This window comes from Leptidea sinapis, chromosome 4 (assembly GCF_905404315.1).
Source record: "Leptidea sinapis chromosome 4, ilLepSina1.1, whole genome shotgun sequence".
In the NCBI taxonomy this organism is placed as follows: Eukaryota; Metazoa; Arthropoda; class Insecta; order Lepidoptera; family Pieridae; genus Leptidea; species Leptidea sinapis.
In genome coordinates this window covers 320,417-347,117 of record NC_066268.1, presented here as the reverse complement: position 1 = coordinate 347,117, position 26,701 = coordinate 320,417, and the positions used below count along the sequence as shown (strand labels likewise).

Here is a 26,701-nt window from a genome sequence, read left to right as displayed (position 1 = left end):
CGGTAGAAGACGCAACGCCAAGTGATACAGCCGTTCACAGAGCACTGCATCCCTAATAATTCGAGCTGCTCTGCATTGCACGCGGTTAAATGGATCGAGCTGATACTGGTGCGCCAGACCAGAGTTGACAGGAATACTCCATGTGTGGACGGATCTGCGCTTTGTAGAGTGCTAGAATGTGGGCCGGCTTGAAGTATTGTCGTGCTCTATTTATGACGCCCAATTCTTTGATTTCAAATTTGGCTTCGCCAGATCTCCACGGAATTGGCAATCGATCGAGATTTCGAGATCCAGTATTTAAATACTAAGGCTGTAAGGGAAGTGTTGTTGAAGAGCGGTGATTCAACAAATGGGGTTTTTTACCACGAAACGCGCAAACTCGAGTCTTCTGGGGGTTAAATTGGACAAGTTTCAATTTACCCCATTCCGTGACCTTCTCAAGAGAGGATTCGATAGAAGACTAAAAACTTAGGGGGCTTTTTAACGGTCTATCAGGTTGCTAGTAGGTATATACTAGGTCTCTGATCTTACCCACCAGTACAAAAGCCGCTAAATTAAAAGGTTTTGCTTTCTAGCTCTGTAGGGATATTGGCTCTGTGTACGGAATATCGACAAAAAATGAAAATAGAAACAAAATTTTATTGTAATTATGTTGTATTCGGTAAATATTTAACCATTTGTCAATAAATATAGAACAATATTTTGCATACAGCTATTATTTTTACAGTGTCGGATACAACTTTGTTAAACTGTGGCAGATATATTAAAATCTTAGATAATCTATACGTCTAGATAGACTCAAAAGCTGTGAAAGCGTAAAAAAATATCGGCGAACTGTTAGCTTTTATTTTCAGCAACACATATACACTAAAATAAAGCACACTAAAGTGATAAACCTGACCTTTTGTCACAGCAAGATCTAGACATATAAATTATCTAATAATGAAACTAAGAATATTACTCTAAAGTCTAAACAGTGAGCAAAACCTTATCAATATGTTCATCTTTAGACCACCCTATATTGAAATATGATAGATATATATACCACTTGATGTATTTTAACATAGTATGTGATAGGTAATATAAACATCAAGTTTAATTGAAAAAGATATTTTACCTTGTAAACGACATGTTATATATTTTGGTGCTTTAGGGTCATAACTCATTACATCAACCCACCACCCGATCTGCACCGCAATCTCTTGCGGTTTCTTTTTTGTACAATATGCATATACCTACCTGTATGGATATACGCTCACAATATTAACACCGCTATCCACTTGTTAAGAATCTATTGCAAGTAACGGATCTAAGAATGAGATCCATAAGAGCGTACTTAGACTTTACTCACGTAAAACTTTGCTGGGTGTGATAAAACATGAACTCGACTTTTGAACAGCCCAATGGCTGTCTTTCTTAATCTCAACATAATTTCAGCTGTCAAATGAAGCTGAGTATCAGCTTAGTTCTACGTAAGTAAAGTCAAAGCAAAGTCTAAGTACGCTCTATAGATCTCAGCCTCAGTGGCCAGCGTTGGATGCTAACTTGCATTTCGACGGCGTGCGTTGACCCACGTTTTGGTACGCAGTGGACGTGGAATGATGGTGCGGTTCAGATAGGACGCCGTTTGGCTCTAATGGATTATGACCTTCATAATTTAAGTTATATGCATCGTATGATTTGTATACGACTTTTAATAATAAAAAAAAATAATTATTTTATATTACATTTAAATGATGACGTTCTTGATATTCTCTTAAGGACACAATATTATATAGATTCTCGCGTAATTTAAAAATAAATTTAGTACTAATTTATGAACATATTATCATAAAAGTAAATCAGAACTTATATTTGATGCTGTTCTAAGTAATCGATAGCAAGTTCATAACTATATCATGTCATATACAAGACGTTTTTTGACGGGCATATTACGAATTGTAAATTATTTCTGTCGGCCATCAACAGCTGATACACACATACAAACAATCGCGCCAGTATCTGTGGCAAAAATTACCCTTTACCTCGACATTCTTTTGTCAGTAGGTAGGTACCCTAACTGTTTATACCACGATCATATATAATCATGTCTATACCATGATCATATTTTCTAATCATGTTTATACCACGGTCATATTTTCTAATCATGTTTATACCACGATCATCTATCTTTTCATGTTTAGACCACGATCAAATTATCTAATCGTGTTTATAGCACGATCAAATCTAATCATGGTATAGCTAGGTAAGGCTAGTTTGTTTCTTCTTTTCGATAACACATCCAGATAACATTATTTGAACATAGATATTATTTAAATTCACAATAGACAGTAGCGACTGCTTACGATGCTGTGATCTTAGATCAGTTATGCATCTAGAATAAAGACTGTGATAGCTGTGAAAACATTGAATAAAAAATGAGGTTAACAGTTAACCTATATTTTGAGCAATACACGCACACTAACACAAAGTGACATACAAATCGCGAGTGTAGGACGTAGCGTGTCACGCACACTAAAGTAATAAATTCGACCTGTTTTCATCGGGTGTTTAGCAGCAAGAGGCTCTATAGACTATCTAGATGTATAAATTATTTAAGGTTTAAATATGTTTGGTAGAAAAAGTATTAGGAGTGTCCGATTAGTTTATGCACTCAATATAACTTCGTCTATGACTTGTTGACATGATCAAGCTCCGGGAGACAGGCATGATGGAATGTTTGTGATCTGTTAACTATAATTTTGTACAGCTCCATCATCAAGAAACACCGTTTGAAAGTAATGTCCTGTCATTTATTGAACTACCCTCAAAAAACATTTTTTCTAGACTTGTAAAAAAAATAATCTTACTAACTATAATACTAGACTACTACTTATAAATCCAATAACATTAAGTACATTGAAACTCGTAAGAATAAGAATCACACGTAACATTAGAATAAGAAGAGTAATAGAAGGACACACGAGACAGAGAGCACGGGTAACTCGACGATAAGTGAGCACAAGTACCCATACAACTAGCAAACCAGAAGTTATTTTTAATAACACAATGGTTTTATTGAAGGTACCCATGTCGTATCGCCCTGGGCAATACCACGCAGGGGTTTTCATCCTACAATTTAATTGTACATATATCTATATATATTCAGTATATCTACACACACGGCCAGATGGTAAAAATTTTATTAGAAATTGGAGCGTTAATTAAGGAATTTGGCAGCAGGAATCAAGTGAAATAGTTTTTTGGAACTCTCCCCGTGATGAATGAGATAACGACCACATAGATATGACCCGTCTCGATCAAGCCGCCTAAATTTTAGTTGATCTGTGACAAAAATAAAAGTAAATTTCTTAAGATCTTCGGTATGGCCCTTAAGCATTCATATCACGTAAGCCTGTCACTAACACACAAAAAAAAATAGTCCTATGAGTATTTTATTTAAAATAAAAAGGAGTTTTAAATGTAATATTTTGATTGAATGGAGTCTCTGAAGTTAGATATACAGAACTACACCATATTTATGGCCACCCTTCCGATGAATACTAAATCACTACTAACTAGCTGGTGCTCTCACATAAGTCACCTGTGTGACGACTTTTAGTGCGTACTTGTCAATTCTAGTAACTTCTTCTTAAGATTTCTATTAATGTTACATAAAGTATAACAACCATAAGAAAATTTTAACAAGGATCTCAACAAATCGAGTGGAGTAGGAATTATAGAAAATATAGTTTTCCCGTATAATATTAATAATTAAATTTAAATTACACTTCTACTTCCTATCATATATTATATACAGTTTAATCATCTATCCTACATGTGCTATTTCGAATTAACTACTTAAATTATATGATAATTTATCATACTCGAAATATTTCAGTAAACTTTTGACGTATACCAAAACACAGTAACGAAAATTGTTAACTTAGACATTAACTTACATTAAACTTAAATTATTAGTAAGTTGAAATACATCCAGAAGAATCCAGAAAGTTAAATCCTCATATCACGATATTTGCAATCGTAAAATATTATAGTTTAGCCTACAGGATTGTTATAAAAATATCTTAATCTGTCTATAAACAGCAACAAATTCTAGCATTTTTATAATTAAATATTTAAAACAAAATATCATTTTAATGAGTTCATCCACAGTTTAACACAATGTTTAAATTGATCATTGTTTATTTATTAACAATTAATTTGATTAGGGCAATGTCGTTTTGCTTGCGTTCAACCGAAAACCAAAGCATTATTTATAACTAGAAATGCGTTTTAAAAATACAACACAATGCCCTGTAGATATCGAAGTTACCGAGAGCAAAGTCCTTACTTTTCGCTTTCTACAACGTTATCGACAACATAGTTCAATTAATTTATTACATTTGTTTACGATTATTTTACTTAACAAACACGCGGTCATATCGTGTCCTGTGTCCGACATACACGTATTATTTACATGGCAAAATTCAATTCAATCAATTATTATTCCCTTATTTTTAAGCTGTTCTGTTTCTTAGATTGTTTTATAATTTACTTTTATTATGACAGTAAGGGACGAGACGAGTAAGACGTTGGACCACTCAGGATTCTTGAAACACCCAAAAAGTTGCACTACAATTGTGTTCGTCACCTTGAGACATAAGATGTTAATTCTCATTTGCCAAGTAATTTTACTAGCTACGGTGCCCTTCAGACCGAAACACATTACACATTACTGCTTCACGGCAGAAAAAGGCACCGTTGTGGTATCCAAAAATCTAGTCGGCATCCTGTGCAAAGGAGCCTCCCATTTTTATTATTAAGTTAAAATTCGTTTGTTTTCTCAGCATTCAATTCGTAATGCTAATGGGAAAATTATTTAAAATTTTTGTTCCACTACATCACACAAAAAATATACTTTGAATAGCTATATACCACGAGCACTCAATTACTATATTAAAGAATTTTCTGATTTGGATGTTATATATATCTTATAAAGAAATAAATTAATTCTTAAACTTATGTAATCTTGTTACTAATGGGGAATAAAATATTTAAACTTATGATATTATTACGTTTGTTGTTAATATTTATGTTTAGCATTAGGTATGTAAATTTACATTGTTATTTTCGGCACTATGCGTCTTCTCTTTAGTTATAATATAATATTAAAATTGTAATTTTATGACTGTTTGTTATCAAAATAAAAATAAAATAAATAAAATATTTGCAAATTTTAAGCACACACAAAAACAAGAGATTGTTACTGTAACCGGCTTTGATTTACAAGTCGTAAACAGTCAGCCACGCATTAGGTATGTAATTTAACATTGTAATTTTTGGCACTGTATTCTCTATAGTAATAATAAAATATTAAAATTGAAATTTTATGACTGCTTGTTACCAAAATAAAAATAATTATTTTTTGTAAATTTTAAGCACACACAAAAAGAAAGAGATTGTTTATTGTAACCGGCTTTGATTGACAAGTCGTAAACAGTCAGCCACGCATTAGCTCCTTAGTATTTTGGAACTACTAAATAACACACACACTGCCAATTCAAAATTGATCAGGCATTATCGGTCTGTCAGTTCATCTATCCGCAAGTTTATTCTATTTCTATGACTCGAACTCAAAAATAAAATGGCTTATTGCGAAATATTAATTTGTGTGCGAATATATCACAAATTTACACAAACTCCTACCAAATTTAGCTACATCTTAATACTTATCTCAAATACCTTAATAAAAAAATTAACTCTAAACTTAAACTTTAAATGGCAAAATAAATAATTAATCACAACAAATGCCAATCGTTAATAAGGTTATCTATTAAGATCACAATAGTAACTTAAATATAAAACCGTAAACAAAATATCACAATAAAATAAGTAGCAATAGTGAGCGAAATTAATTTTATTTAAGGGCATTCATTCAACATAAGAATGTAACGGTAAAACATAAAAGCAGATGAACGCAAAATCGTCCAGATACAAGATACGATAATGCCACACTGTAACATTATTTTAAATTTTCAAGTGAATACTTCAATTTTCAAAATTTTTAATAGAAAACAGGCTATCAAAATTTTTTTAATGAGAAATAGTGACAAGACCATCAAGTAGTTCAGCTTATAGCAAGGGATAAGCCCTGACCATTACAATGCAGCGTCGCTCAGGGTTCTGGAAAGTTCAGAGCGCCATTGTAATTGCGGTCGTCATTAGTCATACGATTTTGAATCTCATTAGAAGTCAAAAGTTATACTTCAAATAATGCATCGTTAATTAAGCACCCAACCTGTCTTTTTTGATGTTTTTTTTCTATAGATAATAATTATTACGAATTCGGCTCTTGAAACATTTTGAAAATTAAAAAAATTACATTTCAACACACTAATTATTACATTACATCAGACGCACGGATTATACGCGTGGGTTGACCTGTTGGGGCTTGCGCTTAGCTTACGAATGAACCACACAGTGCGGTGATATATTATCCACACTTAATTTATTTATTGGGAAATTTGTATAAAAATTAAGTAACACATCTTCTACATAATTACGACGAGAATTGATTACCGATTTATCCTTAATATCTCACCAGTGTTTACCAATTTTAAAGGTGGTACGGAAAAATTACGTAACAGTTCAGCTTGAAGTCATAACATACTCATCAAAAATAAGTTTGAGAACTATGGCAAATACAGCACAATTTTAATAGCAATCACTTCAGCTTATTATTATTCAAATACCTCCAAATAATTCACAGAAGTAGAAATTTCACCGACAATCTAATATTCCGTCACTGTTCTATCCAAAACACATTTCAGGAACATTTATTCCATTCACTGTTCACAGCATGTTGTAAATGAATAGCTTCCAGCTATACAAAACTTCACATTACTGGCCTTAAAGGAATCCACATCATGTTTTAGCCAAGTGTTCTTGAATCTTCATTATGTTACAAATTCGTAGAAATCCCACCAAAACCTCTAGTTCTTCTCAGAATCTTGCTACCATAATGACACTTACCCCCTTGGTTAAATAACCAAGTTGGGCAGTTTCAGGATCAACCGGTAGTAGTTTCTTCTCTATTATCCCACGTAATCTTTCTACCGTAATCACATACAGCCACAAGACTCTACCACCATATTTGGTAGAGTTTTTTGTGTCACTGTATTGTTAGAATCCATGTAGAGTAGTTGCAACGAGCTGAACGTTGTGGGTGCGCAGCATGGCTTGAATTCTGCCTTACGGTCATTTGATATAGCGTAGAAGTATTTCTGTGAACAAATGGTGGAGTTAGTAATGTTTATTTAATTCAAATCAAATAATATAGGAGAACCAAAAGTGGCAATGGGCAGAGTGCATAGCTCGACGTACAGATGGCCGTTGGGGCAGTGAAGTCCTCGAATGGCAACCACGTTACGGGAAGACGTAGGGTTGGTAGGCCCCCATAAGATGTACCGATCGTCATGGCGATCTTTGGGAGAGGCCTTTGTCCAGAATACAGTTTGGAAAATTATTATTTGTGAGTGGCATCGCAAAAATAGAGGTATCAGACATTTTAATTAAAGACCCCAACACCAATAAATGGCTTTGCTGAGATGACTACGATGAGACCATGTTTACAGCTCAATAAAGGAGGAACAAACTAAAAGATTTTTAACAAATTTTGGATTTCACTCATTTTTTCCGCTCTATGTCGCTCTATACTTTTGTCTTTTTGGTTGGTTTATTTCCCATCGTATTCCATATATATATCTTTTTTTTTATTTATTTATTTATTTATTAGGAAAAGCAAACAACTACAACTTACAAAGTAGATACATAAAGAAATAACATATAAGTCTAATAAAATTGTAGTCAGATACGCTATCCACATCTTACTATGAAAAACTTTAAGGTATTCAATGTTAGGTACAAAATGTTTATACAATACTAATTGAAACTAAAGAGAAATAAACAATGTTCTTAATATTATGGCTAGTAGGAGTAAATTAAATTTATAAAAATCAAACAATTAATAAACACAAAAAGGAAAACAAAAGAAATTATTTAACTACACAAATGTACACTAAATTATGACTATATTTACAATGATATTAACCTAAAGTACTTATGATGTTCAGTAGGTATTTAAAAGAATGTATGTAAATAAATCAAATATTATCCAGTATTTTTTAATTTGGTACTTGAATTGGCTCTTCGTGAGTTCGTCATCTTCTTTCTGAGATCTGCGTATCTTTAAAAAAAACTTTGAGCTACTTAATAGCCTGCAATGCTTTGTGGACCATCAATATCGGATTATTCCATTAGGAACATTTATATTAGCGATTGTTTCAAAACTCACCCTAATTATATTATGATGATAACTATCTGCTTTTGTCACCCCTGATATAGGAAGGCACGTTCCTTTGCAGAAGTAGGCATGGTAGCCTGTAGGTCTGATAATCCAGTCGTCCCATCCCAACTCCCTGAAGCTGACGTAGAGGGGTTCTCTGCAGCATTCGCTAGTGGTAGCCCCACACTCCAGGGTGCGACCTCTGCGTCGTTTACCAGCATACTTGGTGTACAGCACCAAAAAGGGTCGATGTTTCTCGTGGAAGGACAATGGGGCGCGGCGAAGCTGTTGAAATTAATCTTATGTCAAAACGATATAATGATAAGCAAAGTATAAAAAAGTATGTGCTTCTAATTTAAAAAAAAATTTACTTCTTTGGCCTAACAAAGCAAAAATCCTTAAAAATATTGATTACTCGTGCTATTGTACGTTTGTAGAAAGTACAAAATTGTAAAAAAATTGTAACAATGACTTTGACAATTAATTATTAAATAACGAATACGGCTGTATGGGCTGGAACCCTTTGCCTATCCTAATAATGGACGAAGAAACCAAAAAACAATTACGAATGTCGCAAACGTCAGAAAATTTTAGGAACCAACTTCAAGCTGTTACTTTTGTGTTACTGTGATGCACGCTAATCTTAAAATTTCACTCTCATCGTTTTTTCATAACGCGCCTATAGAAGTATAACTTCAAAAAGCAGTTTTGTTTCACCGTAGGTAAGATTGTCAGAAAACTACGTTTCATTGTAAGTCAAAAAAAATTAATTGGAAATGAAGCGACCACAGAACAGGTAAAAGAGATTTAAACTATTGTGTGGGAGCGACTACCCTCAGGTTATTTAGTCATAAATTTTAGAAAACAGAATTTTATTGTGACGAAATATTGTAAAAGAAGAAGCCGCCTGAGTTTCTTTCGCCCGTTCTTCTCAGGTCTGAGGCATAAATTTTCGAATGAGTTGATGATGAAGTTGCAAGATTTTCTTCTTAGGAGCCGCAGTAAGACCAGCCTAATATCCTTACCTGACAAGTCCTGCAAGCCACATGTAGAGTATGAAGCCTCTCTCTTCCTTCCAGCCAGACCCTGACAGCCCACGCCAGCTCAACTCTGACCCATCCTTCACCAATATCCGTCTCCTTGATGGCTATTGGCTTCGTCTTCTTGAACTGCTGCTGGCTGTCCCAGTGTGCTGCTTCAGATATCACAAACGTCTGATTGTACTCGTCTAATGGATCACGTTCCTGTGGATGAAAAGTCAACTTACTAGGTGAATATAAGCGTATCATCATCATTACTACAGCCACTGCTGCTGGACGTCCACTGCTGGACAAAAGCCTCCCTCAAATATCTTCAGCACAATCGGTCTTGCGCTGCTTTCATCAAAAGATTACGATGATTGCGAAAGAGTGCAGATAGTTCGAAGGACATATGGTAGTTGGGCAGTAAAGTTCTCAAATGGCGACCACGTATTGTAAGACGTATTGTTGTTAGGCTCCTAACAAGATGAACTGGATTATGTATAAAATCTCTCACACGGCTGAACCGATTTGTTTCACAGAAGAATAAATTTTCGGATTAGTTCAGGGTGAGCTGTTCAGTTTTGCAGTAATCGGATCAACAGATGTTTTTTATTTTGATGGAACGAAGCTATGTATAATTATATGGAAAAATTCGGGCACCTTTATTTAATGAAAATAAGAGACGAGACGAGCAGGACTTTCAGCTGCGCCCTGCCCATTAACCCCAAAAACCCAAAAAATTCTGAGCGGCACAACAATAATAACACATAGATGGGCTGCGGCTATTGAAAGCCTGGCAGTTAGCCTGGATATAGCGAAGGCCTTTGATCGTGTATGGCATAAGGCGCTCCTCTCTAAACTTCCATCATTTGGGCTTCCCGAGAGCTTGTGCAAGTGGACCTCCAGCTTTCTCACTGGGCGCAGCATACAGGTCGTTGTCGACGGACATTGCTCGAACCCGAAGCCCGTGAATGCTGGAGTACCCCAAGACTGTGTGCTATCTCCTACGCTGTTTCTTCTGCATATCAATGATATGTTGGACACCTCCAACATTCATTGCTATGCAGATGACAGCACTGGTGATGCCGTATACACGGGCCATGCACGTCTCTCTCGGGAAATCGTCGAACAGTGTCGGGAGAAACATGTGTCTTCTATCGAGTCCTCTCTTGAGAAGGTCGCGGAATGGGGAAAATTGAACCTTGTCCAATTTAACCCCCAGAAGACTCAAGTTTGCGCGTTTACCACTAAAAAAACCCCATTTGTCGCATCACCGCTCTTCGACAACACTTCCATAAAAGCCTCGCCTAGTATCGGAATACTGGGTCTCGAAATCTCGAGCGATTGCCAATTCCGTGGCCATCTGGAGGGCAAAGCCAAATTGGCTTCAAAGAAACTGAGCGTCATTAATAGAGCACGGCAATACTTCAAGCCGGCCCACATTCTAGCGCTGTAAAAAAGCGCAGGTCCGGCCACACATGGAGTATTGCTGTCATCTCTGGTCTGGCGCACCCCAGTATCAGCTCGATCCATTTGACCGCGTGCAACGCAGAGTAGCGCGAATTGTTGGGGACCCAGTACTCTGTGAACGGCTGGATCACTTGGCGTTGCGTAGAGACGTCGCTTCATTGTGTGTCTTCTACCGCATTTATCACGGGGAGTGTTCCGAAGAGCTGTTTTACCTAATTCCTGCCGCCGAATTCCACCTTCGCACGACACGCCACAAGTTAGGATATCATCCTCACCATCTGGATGTGTGGCGGTCCTCCACAGTGCGGTTTACAAGGAGCTTTCTTCCACGTACTACAAAGCTGTGGAATGAACTTCCTTGTGCGGTGTTTCCGGGACGATACGACATGGGTACCTTCAAAAAAAGCGCGTACACCTTCCTTAAAGGCCGGCAACGCTCCTGTGATTCCTCTGGTGTTGCAAGAGAGTATGGGCGGCGGTGATCACTTAACAACAGGTGACCCGTACGCTCGTTTGTCCGCATTTTCCATAAAAAATAAAATGCGCTCGTCTCCTTGAGACATAAGATATTAAGTCTCGTTTGCCCAGTAATTTCAAAAGCTACGACGCCTTTCAGACTAAAACACAGCTTACACATTATTACTTCACGGCATAAATGGGCACCGTTGTGGTACCCATAATCTAGCCGGTTAGCTCAATAGTTCAGTTTAGTAGCTATGTGGTCGGATTTCCTTTAATTGGCAATATCGCTAATAAACGTACCTTGAAGAACCAGAGCTCAACGACGGTAACCTCTTCTGGCTCCACATCCGGAGGTAGTTCGAACTGTAAGCACGTGAATGGGTATCTGCCAGACGTCAAACATTCTCCTGTAACAATAAAAAATATTGATTAGCCAATTGTATGACGGACAGACAGCACAGCAGTACTTGCCCGAATGGAAGAATACAGTACAACAGATTTAAACGCAACGGAAATAGTTTGAATGGATTCGAAATTTATTTTTGCTATTCTAATAATTCAAGTTTAAGAATTCGGATGCCTCGTGTAGTGGTAAAAAAACGTGTGGAATTGGTTAAAGACAAATCGTAGCGAAATAAACATACTACAAAATTTATAATTTTGATGATTAATAAGACGGATAGATTGCCGGAGGGGCAGTAAAGTCCTCGAATGGCCACCGCGTACCGGAATACGAACTGTTGGTAGCCCCCCTCCCACAAGACCGACCATCTGGTCAAGATCGCCGGAATACATTAGATGAGGCCAGCGCAGGACCGATCATCGTAGAGATCCTTGGGCAAGGTATTTGTCCAGCAATTGTTGGATGTCTTCTAACAGTCATCATTGACGATGAATATATTTTTGAGTACAATATTTTAGTTAGAATTATTAAGGTAACAGTTAAATTTGTTATGTTTAAAATACTTATGTTTAACATTATTTGATACGATTTTATGTCAATAAAATAAAATAATAAAAATAACTGAACAAATATATGGGCATAAAAAACCACAAAACAATGCCAAAAAATTATCTAATATTATATATCGTAATTTTTCCTAGTTCCTCGCCCCGCGCTACTAATTCTCCGCTACCGGTTGGATTCCTAAATTCATGTTACACTTTCGTTAGTATTATGACCAAAACTTGAAAGATAGAAAAAAAGAAAAACATTTATATATCTAGACACACAACTAACACACACACAAATAACAAAAATACAGCAACTGAAAAATATAGAAATAAAGAAATAAACTCTTAAAACTTAACTTCTAACTTAACTTGCAACGCTGATCTTCTGTGACACCCGCGCGACACTTTACCTCAAGGGCAAGGATGTTCAGTTCCGTGGTCACTTGGAAGAGAAGGCCAAACTGGCCTCTAAAAAGCTTGTTGTACTCAGTAAGGCGAGACAGTACTTCACTAAAAGCCACCGCCTGCAACTTTATAAGGCACAATTTCGGCTGCACATGAAGTACTGTTCTCACCTCTGGGCGGGTGCTCCCCAGTACCAGCTTCTTCCATTTGACCGCATACAACGAAGAGTGGATCGAATCATCTACGATCAAGTCATCTCTGATCGGCTTGACTCTTTGGCATTGCGTAGAGATGTGAATCAGCCTAGCTATTCAAGGCGGAAAGGCTGCCAGTATTCTTTGTACGCTTCCCCGTAACGATAACTTTAATTTATTGTAATCATAGTATTGTTAATATTGTACTATACTATTCTTCTTTATATTCTTTATAATAATTAAAAAATACTTATACAAATGATTTAACTTTTCTTTAGTGTTAATTCCGCCAACATTTGTTCTTAATAAATTCGACACGTGTTTCGCCTCTACACGAGGCATCCTCAGGACGTGTTGTCTCGCCAAAATCTGGCACGAGAGAGGTGTCTGGACACTAAAGAAAACTTAAATCATTTGAATAATTATGGATTTCCGCAAAGTAACACCTACTTCAATATATTTTTTTTTAAATACTTAATCAAAACTATGACAAATTACGCCTACATAAAGAATTATAATAGTCTATTTAGATTTCGATGGTAATATAGTCCAAGAGCGTGGCTGAACAATGGGCACAGATTCTCAATTCTAAAGCATCGCTCGCTGAATCCTGCAGTAGTTCAAAAATTCTATTGAATTTCTAGCACGATTTACGCTGTTATGAGTATCTAGATAAATTGACGCGCACTCCGCCCAATCTGGAGGTTACGAGCACTGATAGCCCAGCCAACTAATACGAGCTCCGTACTCATAATTTTTTACAACTTGCGATAACAGATTTCAAATGTGTGAAAATCTAGTTTAGTAAAGTTTAGAGTTTGTTGATATTTAACACGTTTGCGATGCGTGAATAAACTCTTGTGTGTTTATAATATATATTATTTTACTAAGAAACAGAATATATAATATACGGAAGTTATAATATTCTTATCTATGTTGTTAGAGGTTTTTTTATAAATATTTCACCTTCACACGACACGCCACAAATTAGGATATCATCCTCACCATCTGGATGTGTGGCGGTCCAACATAGTGCGGTTTTCAAGGAACTTTCTTCCACGTAAAATCAAGCTGTGGAATGAGCTTCTTTCCTTAAGGTCGACATCGCTCCTGTGATCACTTAACAACAGGTGTCCCGTACGCTCGTTTGTCCTCCTCTACCATAAAAAATAGCTAAATATACTGCGCAAAAATTCTTCACAATAAACAGACCATTTAAAAAAAACTATTCTTTTATAGTAGAAAAAAAAAACAATTGCGTATTCTTCTACTACTCGTACTTATTCGTAGAGTTCCCCTAATTAAAATGAAATGAAAAATATTAGACTAAGTACATAAAAATCAATCAAATTATGAAGACAAAATAATGTAATTACAATTATTGTTATATTTGGAATCGCTTTCGCTGCGGCCCCGCTCGCCTCTCGCCTCGTCACGTCGCGCGTACGACACAAGCACATCTCACCTATTTAATAGCTATAGATACCAGAATCTGCAAAATCGGTTCACCAAGTCGAAAGTTTTGAGGTAATAAGCCTAAAAAACGTCGAATTGAGAACATCCTTCATTTATGAAGTCGGTTAAAATTTTTTCTTTCTCTCTTTAACTGCCAGTGAAAACTGTCAAGCCGTTTTGAATAATATTAAGCCTAAACCACCCTGAACAAACTGACTTACCGACAGACCGACAGACCGACTCATAAGCGATATGTGCACACACATTGCGAAAGATTAATAATAATACATATGTCAAAATACAGTTGTTACCTATGAGTGTTATAGATGGTTTTTACAATTTTTTTTATTACATTAGCTACTCAACTTATATATAAAATACTTTTGGACCCGACAGACGTTGTCCTGTACACATCTTAAATTTGAAAAATTGTTCCAGCCGTCAGGAGTAGTTCACTAACATACACGTGAGCAGGAGAATTAAAATATATGGACGGAATTGAGAATCTAAAACTAACTCAAATTCACTGGAACACACAAAAAAATCATCAAAATCGGTCCAGCGGTTTAGGAGGCAGTTCAATTGTGAATCTAAACCATTCGCGAATCCACCTGAAGACACACACTAACCTCAAATTCACTGGAACTCACAATAAAATCATAAAAATCGGTCCAGCCGTTTAGGAGGTAGTTCATTTGTAAATCTAAACCATTGCCAAATCCACCTGAAGACACACAGAAAGTTTCATTAAAATCGCTCCAGCCGTTAAGGAGGAATTCAGTTACATAGAAATATATATATTAAAATTAGCCATTCGCGCTTAATAATCATTAAAGAGTGCCAAATAATTATTTTATTGAAGTGAAAACCTTTTAGCCGCATTGGGCACATTTTGGTAGGGGAAAATCTTACAGGTTCGCGTCACCGACATGCTTAAAGAAATATCTGTAGCTATACAGCTGACGTATTGTTCAACATTAGTGCTGTGTTATATCTTATAGGTGATATTAAAAGGATTTAGTGAAAATTTCAATGTGTATCTATTGTGCTTTATCGAAATAGTCTTTTTGTTTGAATTTTTTTATTGAAATAGCTATTTCCTTAAAAAGTTACCAACGGCCGTTCCCAATATTCAGTCTATCGCTTACTTGAGATAAAAATCGTAACTATCGTTGACTTTTCTGTCCCAATTAACTTATCGACGGTAACTCACCTTATCCGTACCCGCTTTCTGTCAATGGGACTCACTTAGGTCTCACCAGCGATAGAAGTTTGAATGGAAATTGCAATAAACGCGTCCCAATATAACGCGATAAGAATGACTTATCGGGTATACTGGAACAGTTTCAGATTCTCTGAGAGTTTCTGTACTTATAACGCTTTATTCGTAAATCTCAGTAGAGGTACTAGAGTTGCATATCTTATATATAAAATTCTCGTGTCACAATGTTCGTTCCCGTACTCCTCCGAAACGGCTTGACCGATTCTCATGAAATTTTGTGAGCATATTGAGTTTTTTCATACCCCTAAATGTTAAGGGAACACGAACACACGAATTTTAATTTTTTTGACATCTTTTTTTTAAATTTGTTTGATTATGAGTCAGCATTAAAAAATACATACAAATGCAAATTTAGGTCTTGAATTATTTGTGGAAGTCCAGAGAAGGTTTAAAAGGCGAATAAATGGTAAAAAATGCTACTAAATTAAATAAAAACAACAAATTTGTTATTCCTTTGATGTGTCCATACATAATTTCTATGAGAGAATTTATTGACGCTAGGTTTGACAGTTCTGCTGTGAAACAATTTCATTACGACAGCAGGGTGTATAATTTAAGAAGTAATTTTTGATGTTAAGATATATTATTGACAAATTCATATAAAAAAAATATTTTATTTATTATATAGACAGAACAACGTCTGTCGGGTCAGCTAGTTCGAATATAAATTAATAATATCAACATCACTTTGACAATTTATTAGGATTTTCCGCGATAGCAACGCTACCGCTTACGTTGTCTAATCTCCTATGTATATACTAACATATATAATACGTATAGATATGTAACAAGAGTGTGTAGACACTTCTGTATTCATTGACCCTTTGCTAATGGGCTCAAGGAGCGCCCAAAGGCCGGCTGATAACGCGAAATCTCCTATGATTTGTGGAACCGACCATTGTTTGTTACGTAGTGCTTTACAACTCAAATGTGTCGTAGTATTTTACGAGAACATGATTGATCGTCGATGATTCGAGCCACTCTTCGTTGTATGAGTCCAAAAGGAAGATGTGGTGTTAAGTGATCACCGCGGCCCACATTCTCCTGCAACACCAGAGAAATCACAGGATCGTTGCCGGTCTTTAAGGAACGCTTTTCTTGAAGGTACCCATGTCGTATCGTCCCGGAAATACCGCACCAGGAAGCTCATTTCAGAGCTTTGTTGCACTTGGTAATACTTTGTTAATGAAAATAAGAGCCGAGACGAGAAATACGTTCAGCTGATGGTAATAGATACACCCTGCCCATTACAATGGAGTGCCGCTCAGGATTCTTGAAAAACCCACTAATTCAGAGTGGCACTACAATTGCGCTCGTCACCTTGAGATACAAGATGTTAAGTCTCTTTTGCCCAGTAATTTCACAAGCTACGGCGCCCTTCAGACTGAAAAACAATAATACTTACACATTACTGCTTCGTACCCATAATCTAGCCGGAATCCTGTGCAAAGAAGCCTCCCACTGATAAATGCCTTTAGTCACCTATTACGACACCCTTGGGTCTGGAACTTCCCTATTCTTTTTATGCCCCGGAGAAGTACAGGGCATGAAACATACTTAGACAACGTCAAAGAAAATGTGGTCAGAACGCTTAAAAAGTGTTCAGATGTAATTAGTAGAGATCGTCGGAAGTTGACCGCCACCCTCAATCTTTTGCAACATCGGAGGAACACAGGAGCATTACTGGCATTATGTTTTAACATCCTAGAAACACCTCACAAGGAAGCTCATTCTCTTGAAAACTATTAATACACTACTACTACTTATAAACTGTCTTATTTCGCAGTTTATATTGTGGTACAAGCTAATTTCCAATTCCTGTTAATTTTATAATATAACATCTTCAAATTACTTAAATATTTGTATAGATAAGTTTAATTTTGATTGACTAGCTCTATGCAACAATAGTTACTAGCTCAAGTATGTTCGCACTCTAACACAAGTCAATGAACTCACCGGGATAAAAACTAATAAAAAATAAAACTCGTTTAGTTCAATTACCCATCAATCAGCTCTCGAGATAAACAGCATTGTAAATAATTAACATTATTTATAAATAGTGGATGATAGTTGGAATAAATCTGTGATTTGCAAATCCATTTTATATTTTCAAATAATACTAGATACCGGACTGTCTAGGAATAATAGATTTTATAACCAACGAACCAACCGTTCGAGTGACGTATCGTTGATAAATCTTGCACGTCCTGTTCAACTCTCAGGTTGTGGCCTCATCTATAGGATCTACTTTACAGTTGATAATCTGCTCAACCCCAATATTTGCATATTAGGAGATGGCGCTCTTTCAAATCAAAACGATTTAGTTGAAATGGTCAACTTCAATTTTTGTCGATGTTTTCATAGCTGTCACTATATACTAGAGTTATAAATGTTCTAAGGTTGTAATTATAAAAATCTCTAATGAGCATAAATAGGTCTCGAGGATATAATTTAAATCTCGGCACAGTAACAGTATCACAATCGGGGCACAATAGATCCTAGGATTTAAGTGCATTGAAATCCCCAAAAAAAAAATAAAAAAAAATGAGCTGTGAAGGTTGTACATTAATGTATTCATTCGCCTTAATTGTCTTGTTAATAATTATCTCTTGAATTGAACAAATCACGCGTCTGATACATGACAGGTTACTGTGGCGTTCCGAATTGATCTTATCGTATTGACCTCAAGTAATTAATTTATAAAAAGACAAGATAATAATTATGAATCTATTTCTTATTATTCATCCGGATGTTCCTATTCTCATTTTAAATATACTTACTATTTGACCCGACCGACGCTGCTCTGTACAAAATAAATTAAATACTATTTTTTTATGAATTTGTCAATAATATTTCGTAACATCAAGAATTATTTCGTAAAATATGCTCCCTGTTGTTATAATAAAATTCTTTCACAGCAGAACTGTCAAACCGTGCATCAATAAATTCTCTCATAGAAAATATTGTCCATACAAAACAAATATTGGAAATAAAAACAATTATGGCTCTCACATCGAAATAATAACTAGCATATCTCTCTGGTCTAAATTGCACTCCATGAAGTAATCCCCATTAACATGCGTTCATTAGTTTAAGATTTCACTGGAAACAAACATCAGTACACTGGATTTATTTGTATTAAGACTAGTTGACCTGACAGACGTTGATCTGTTAATAGAAATAAATATAATGTAAGTATTCGGGAATAATGTAGTCTAAAGCCAACGTAAATGTGTTATTATCTGTATTTAATAACTTAAAAATGAAACAATTGATATACTATGTTACCCTTAAGAGATAGACAAATTATACAAACCTTCCTCGAGAGCCACGCAAAACATTGGTGCGATAGTTTTTGAATTTATATCGAACAGACAGACAGATATATTTGATTATATTATATTATTAGCAGAGCCTCTATAATGCTGGGATTTGTAATTCGTAATGGCAAAGTATTTAGAAACTGTCGTACTAAGGTGATCCTATATTAAAATCATAGATCATTTATACGTCTACATAGACTATAACAGCTCTAAAACATCGAAAATAATTATGCTTAGAATTAATAACTAACCTCTATTTAGAGAAATTCACGCACACTAACACAAAATGTCATGCAAATCGCGAGTGTAAGACGTAGCTTGTCACTCACACTAAACTAATATTCCTGGCCTGTTTTAATTGGTTGTCTAACAGCAACAGACTATCTAGAGGTATAAATTATTTAGGATTTCAATGCATGTAGCCATTAAAGAAAAAGAGTCCAATCCTGATCTATTTACTACAATTTACGTGATAGCGCCTTATGTAAAGGCGTTTGTTTGCAGAGAGATAGCTAATTTTATCGAACGCCGAAAATACTATAATTTCAATAAACAGCTGTTTGGCACATGTACAAATGATTTGTAATTGTTTGAAAACAAAGATCATACGGTTAAGATAAACTTAGCCCTCTATGTTTAAGGAAAAGATAATGAACACTAAAATTGATAATATAATAAAACGTTTAATGAAATAGTATTTTAGAAGGCCCCAAACTTAGATTAAGAATTGGTCTCCGCTGCACCCAAGTGGACGTACTCGAACCAGCCTCGAACAATGTGTGGCGTTGACGAGCAACAATACGTTCTGTTAAACATTGCTAATAATTGAAACTAAAATGCCGGGTTGCGTAGTAAAACTTTTTAAAAATAATACTACAAGTAATAAGAAAGACAATGGGATCACATATCATCTGCCCTACGAATATATAAACATATCTTTATAACGTACATTATAGCACCGACGAAAGTATGTTAGCAAATGTTAAATTATTAAGCAAAATGTATGACGTGTGAATTGCAGACAATTAGGAATTAATGTTCAGTAAAGTAAGGTACTCTTTTAAATTTAATCATCCTATTTTATGTTAACTTATTACAAGCTATTCTACGTCTTAAGAAAGAGTAATTTTGTAAAAATCTTGATGGCTTTGACAATTAATTATTAAATAATGAATACGGCTGTATGTACTTAAACCCTTTGCCTGTCCTAATAATGAATGAATAAAACCAAAAAAAAAATGACGCAAACGTCAGAAAATTTTAGGAACCAACTTCAACCTGTTGCTATTGTGTTACAGTGATGCGCGCGCATCTTAAAATTTCACTCTCATCATTTTTTCATAACGCGCCTAAATAAGTATAACTTCAATAAAATTAAAAAAATATGACTTTAAAGTCTCTAATTATTTCAAGTGTTATGTCCAGGCATGGTACCAGTGTGTTACTAGCCTGCACAAAATACTAATTAATTTAAAATGATGATTTATGACTTTTATAAGTGATAACGTAGCATAGTCCAAAGTCTATATTTACAAATGCAGATTATTGACCGACTTTCATCACTGCATAATTTAAAATATATTAACACACTATTCTAACTCGGATACTTTACACGTTTTTTATTAGCTTCACCTGTATGTGTGTTTGTTTGTAACCGACTCATTTGGGAGCGATTTGACCCACCTTAAACGGCGAGATTTCGTTCAAATTTCGTAGATTTATCGAGGACCGATGACAATACATTAATTTCATAAAATTATACAATTTTTCAATTATTTATATTAATTTATATATTTTTTTTTCATCTATCAACCATTACCATTTCAACCAAAGCGTGTTTATTAGTTTTTTTTTAAACTATTTTTTTTATCGTAACTTGAATCTATATAAATATTATAAATAGGTGAAGTTTTTGGGGTTGTAGAGATAATTTCTAGATCTACTGAACCGATTTTAAAATTTTAGTCATTAATAAAAAGCTACTTTATTGTCGTATTATATTAAGCCGTTTTTTATGACAATAAGGGTCTAGACGAGCTGGACGTCAGCTGATGGTAATTGATACGCCCTGCCCATTACAATGCAGTGCCGCTCAGGATTCTTGAAAAACCCAAAAATTCTAAGCGCCACTGCAACTGCGCTCGTCACCTTGACATAAGATTTTAAGACTCATCTGTTTTATTGTTTTCCAGCTATAGTCGCGAAACAATGGACTTTGATCCCACTCGGTCTCAATTGCAATAAGGTTCAAAATAGTATTTTAATCGCGTGTTTTTCTAACGTGTTACGTAGAGACAAACATAGTTAGTTATAGTTACTACGACGGTAACGAAATTGCTGCGTTTCACATACCATGACTCAAACCTTACAAATATGAAATTATTTAATACTAGCTGCCCCAGCAAACGTTGCTCTGTACATAATAAAAAAAAAATTGCTGAAGGAATTTCGTATAAAAAAATTTTTAACAAAAAAACTACCGGCTTCAGAAACACTATCCCAGAACAATAGATAAAATATGCACTAAAAAGTATAAAAATAATTGCGTATTTTTATACAAAATAATTAAATTATCTAATTCTAGTTACGATTATTGTTATTTTTGGAATCGGTGTCCTCCCGCCGCGACCCGGTCTCACCTCTCATCTCCTCACGACTCAAGCACATCTCACCTATAACTATGTATGTAGTTACAAACCTATCTTGGATGACACCGGTTCACCCAGTCGAAAGTTTTGAGGTAACAAACATAAAAAAGAACATACCGACGAATTGAGAACCTCCTCCTTTTAGGAAGTCGGTTATAAATCCGCAATTTTTATCTGACCAAATATTCCTACCAAATTTCAAGTATCTACGCTTTATGGTTCCAGAGAAATCGTGATGAGTCAATATGTAGGTGGAAATCGCTTATACGAGTACATTATATAGTTTGAGTTTCTCTAACAAATCTGAAATCTAAGCAAATTTTGATGAAATAAACGCTTAATATAACTCAGAAGAAAGCTACATATTATATAAATTAAATTTGTAACCAAAATTTATGAACGATGCGGGACTCGAATGCAACCTCTCGGGTTCCATCCGAGCGCTCTTACGAACTGAGCCAACCATTCGAGTACTCCTTCTCATGTCTAAGTGACGTCAGTTGGTGCTACGGCTACTGCCGAAGTCTCACACCGTTATGCCGTTTGGTGTCGAGACACTTGGCCCGTGGGGCCCAGAGGCGCCGAGAATGTACAACCTACGAGCCTTAAAAGGGCTACTGGAAACCCAAGCGCTGGCAGCTATTTCGTTCAACGGATCAGCCTAGCTATCCAACGCGCAAATACTGCCAGTATTTTTGGTCCGCTTCCCCGTAGTTTTAATTTTATGTAATCATAGTATTGTGAAAATAATTATAAGATTTGTTTTGTTTCAATAAAAAAAATGTTTACCATTATTATCTGAAAGGATTACTCATTACTGAGATAAGATAAGATATTAGGTATATGTTAAGAGAGCCAATATGTAGTGCTACTCAGAAATTTGGAATTCCAAGAATACGTAGCAGCATTGTTGATGTATCAGGGCTGCTATCAGCTACTGCTGAACGTTTTGTGCTTCTTGAAATAGAGAGAGAGACGTTAGTAGTGAATTATCATAAAAAAGAAGCTAGAGATAGAAAAAAAAAATATATTCATTAGAATTACTGTAATAAATGTTATGTTTGTAGATGTATTCTGTTCAAGTGTCAAGTAAATATTGTGTGTATTTTTGTTCACAAATTAATGTTAAAATAAGTTTTTAAAAATACCACGGTATCGGATTGCATTTGTTTAAATAGCAGTTCCTAACTGCGACTGATTATACTGCACTAAAGATTGACCATTAAATGGAGGTATTTTTTTCAAAACTTGTGGTTTTTGAGTGGTTTTATTTCGGCCTCGTATTAAAATAAATAAATATTGACACACTTTTACACAAATTATCTTGCCCCAAACTAGGCATAGCCTGTACTATGGGTACAAGACAACGATATATTTAATACAATATACTTAATTAAACATACATAAATACTTATAAACATTCATGACTTGGTAATAAGCATTCATATTCATCATATAAATGTTTGCACCTACCAGGATTCGAACCCGGGACCTCTAGCTCAGTAGGCAGAATCACTAACCACTGGGGTCGTCAATTATTCAATAATAAAGGATTATTTGACACTTTATGATAGTATTAATTAATTAAAAAAGATCAAAGTTTATCTATTCTCTTATAAATTTTATGAATAAATTGTGAAGGAAAACCTACCACCGCTATATATCGTATATTGCGATATTGCTCCACTATTTAAATATGGCGTCGATTTTACCCGTAAAAAGCCACCTGCGCGAGAAACTAACTTATTGCTACTCTATGAGCTATATTTCACCGGGACACCATGGTGACGCAACCATTCCCGCCACCGTGGTGTCCGTAAGTTATCAAACTAGACACCATACAGACACTAGAGTCATACCCCGACCGAGCTGGTTGCGCAACCAATCAGACACCAGGTGACTAACTCCCTATATATAGCGGTATACATTTTGTTGGTAGCGGCGACTGGTTGCGCTACCGTGGTCTCCCGGTGAAATATACCCCTTACTGACACTGCATAAGGTCTGTGAGCGTCATAATTTTTTACGCGGCTTGCATTGCGGTTTTTTCTTTTTTTGTAATTATATTTTAATATATATCGAATGTCTTTGTTAGATTTTCCCATTTTGACGGACAGAAAAATCAGCCCAGAGAGACTCTCTAAGAAAAAAGGGAATCACTCGATTGTATGAAACGTGCAGTCATTGATAGATGACGGCTATAAACTTGTAAACAACGGAGATAGCCGACGCTTTAATATAAGTTATATAAGTTTGAAAGTGAACAGTAGTCGCTTTCAAATTTAGCCTGATTATACTTCTTCGCCAATCGTCATACTGTAATTACTACTATTTCCAACTTATGTCAAACCCTGCACGTTTCATACTAAACTAAATTTTTATTGTGGCAGTCCCACCTCTTATTACGTAGTATTTACATTTCTTTGAGAAAAAATTTAAATTGCTGGAATCAACATTGTACCAACAACAATGTTACTTTTTTATTGAACCCTTTTCAATGTTATTAAAATAGGCGTGATACAAAAATACACCCAAAGCGATTTTATTACAAGCTTACAGATACAATATCCACAATACTTTTTCCCCGATATAACATGAGTTTTATGTAAATAGTGATCTTTACAAATAACTGAATGTATTACAGGGCACAATCACTAACGTCTTTCAGGGCTTTTAAGGGAAAAACTAAACCTAACAGGTTAATTTTGGAAGACTATTTATTTATTTAAGGATAATGAACAGGTTACAATTAATCGTTATCAAACTAAAACAAAATGTAGTACATAATATTATTATAGTTTAATTGAAGACCCACTCAGAGATTTCCAGAGCTTGCAAAAGAGATACTAGTAAGAAGCAAAAAAAAACGAAGAAAGAAGTCAACTAGCTGGTTCTAGTGTTATGAACAAATGACATACAATTAGAGTTAACTTTTTTTATGAAAATAAGGGACGAGACGACCAGGATGTTCAGCTGATGGCAAATGATACTTCCTGCCCTACAAAGCAGTGCTGCTCAGGATTCTTGAAAATCCCCAATAATTCTGAGCGGCACTACAATTACCCTCGTCTCCTGGTGATATATGATGCTAAGTCTCATTTACCCAGTAATTTCAATTACCATTAGTTGAACGTCCTGCTTGCCTCGTCCCTTATTGTAATAAAAAACAACAAGTTTTGTGTGCCTGAAAGTATTTCACAACAAACAATTGATAATCATGAACAATTTTCTCACTCACCTTCAACAGGAAATATGATCTTCTGTTCTGTTCTGCCGTAGTAGTCGTCAATTTCTGACGGCTTATCTGTACCCTGGCTCAGCGTCTGTCCCTGAGCCACAGGCATCGGCAGACTGTTCACAGGAACCGCTACAGCTGGCTTTTTACTCAGCCGTAATTTCTTCAGGATCTGTTGCTTCACGAATTCAATCCTCGCTTCAGTCAAATCAACAGTCAGGTCATTGGCACAATTAGCACAAGCTGCCATCTCCCCCCAGCAAGCAAGATCAATCAAAATTAAAATGATAAATCGCAGATCCATATTGCGAAACTAATCTCAAACAAAACTGTATTTAAATTATAATCAAACTATATTGATGTGTTTATGTTGATAAGTGAATCGAGACGAATGCGTCTCATGACCGCGAGTCGTCGACTGAAGTAAGATTAACATCCCTTTCTGTTTTATGTTCAGGGTGTTCCGTAAGATTATCTACGGGGCATTATGTATCGCAGGTCACCATACGTCGTGAAAGAATAAGTTTAAGAGAAATTTGTAAAAAAAAATAATCCTAGTTGCTTTACATCTATTATTCAAAAATATACATGACATTTATGAAATGAATAATTTTTTGAGAGTGAAATAGGTTGAACCATTAAATCTCAAATCGGTGCCTCCAGTTCAATCCTCGTTCACTACTTGAAATCATAAATAGGTTTAATCGATGCTTAATGAGCCTGGCAACACGTTTGTGTGATCCATTCGTAAATATTTAGGTTTTTCCCAGTTATATACGGTATGAGTAGGAAATTCAGCTGATTGTCCGGATTCATGAAAAACTTCGTCACCTTGAGAAATAAGATGTTAAGTCTCATTTGCCCAGTAATTTCACTATTTACGGCACCCTTCTGACCGACACACAGTAATGTTTACACAATACTGCTTCTTGACAGAAATATGCGCCGGTGTGGTACCCATAATCTAGCCGGCATCCTATGCAAAGGAGCCTCCCACGCATGGAAAATAGGTTTTACGACGCGTACGTTGATTATTTGGTCATTGATCACTCATTTCAATGGAATTATGATTTATAATGGAATTAAGACGCAATAAATGGTATGTATAGGTAAATATTTAGCATTTGTTGGCAGCTCTCACTCTGTATACGTTATATATATATAAGAATAAGAAGGACTCCGCGCCGCGATATTAGCAAGTGAAGCACCTTTATGCTAGTGTGTGTGCGGTTACGGGGTATACTAGTTACACAATTTTTCTCCCTTGAATAATCATATATCCACAAATACTTTTATAGTATTGTTTTTACACTTTTTCACAACGCACGACGGCATTTTTAAAATATTTTATTACGACGCAAACCGATCTGTCACAGACGATGGTAAATCTCATAATGGCGGCCAATCGGCTTGTATTAGCGTAAGTGAATGCGTGGGGCTATGTATATATACGTTCAGTGGCTTGTTTTGGTGCCTCACTATTATGTAAGGTGACACGGAGTCCTTATTTTTTTACTCGTCCGTGTATATAGGTATATGGCTAACCCGACAGATGTTGTCCTGTACATATATTTTTTTTTATAAATTTGTCAATAATATTTTAACTATCCATAATTATTTCGTAAAATATGCTCCTTGTTGTTATAATGAAATTGTTTCACAGCGGAACTGTCAAACCGTGCGTCAGTAAATTCTCTCATAGATATGTCCCTACAAAACAAATATTTTAAATAAAAATAATTATGTGTCCCAAATCGAAATACTAACTATCCTATCGCTCAAGTTGGACTAAACTCCACGAAGTAATCCGTATTAAAATCCGTTCATTAGGAGTTTACTGAAAAGTAACATCAGGATACTGGATTTATATATATTAAAATATACATAAATAATATAATATAATATAATATAATATAATATAATAT

General features: G+C 35.4%; 1 protein-coding gene across 1 annotated transcript; it reads right to left on the bottom strand.

Moving 5' to 3' along the window:
- Positions 1–636: 636 nt before the first annotated feature.
- LOC126980009 (inhibin beta B chain) lies at positions 637–25,101 on the bottom strand. The gene is made up of 5 exons (XM_050829634.1): positions 24,780–25,101; positions 11,581–11,687; positions 9,352–9,570; positions 8,336–8,611; positions 637–7,265 (listed from the first exon to the last, which is right to left on the bottom strand). The coding sequence occupies exons 1-5, from the start codon at positions 25,078–25,080 to the stop codon at positions 7,104–7,106; spliced, it is 1,065 nt and encodes a 354-aa protein (XP_050685591.1). The 5' UTR covers positions 25,081–25,101; the 3' UTR covers positions 637–7,103.
- Positions 25,102–26,701: the final 1,600 nt, after the last annotated feature.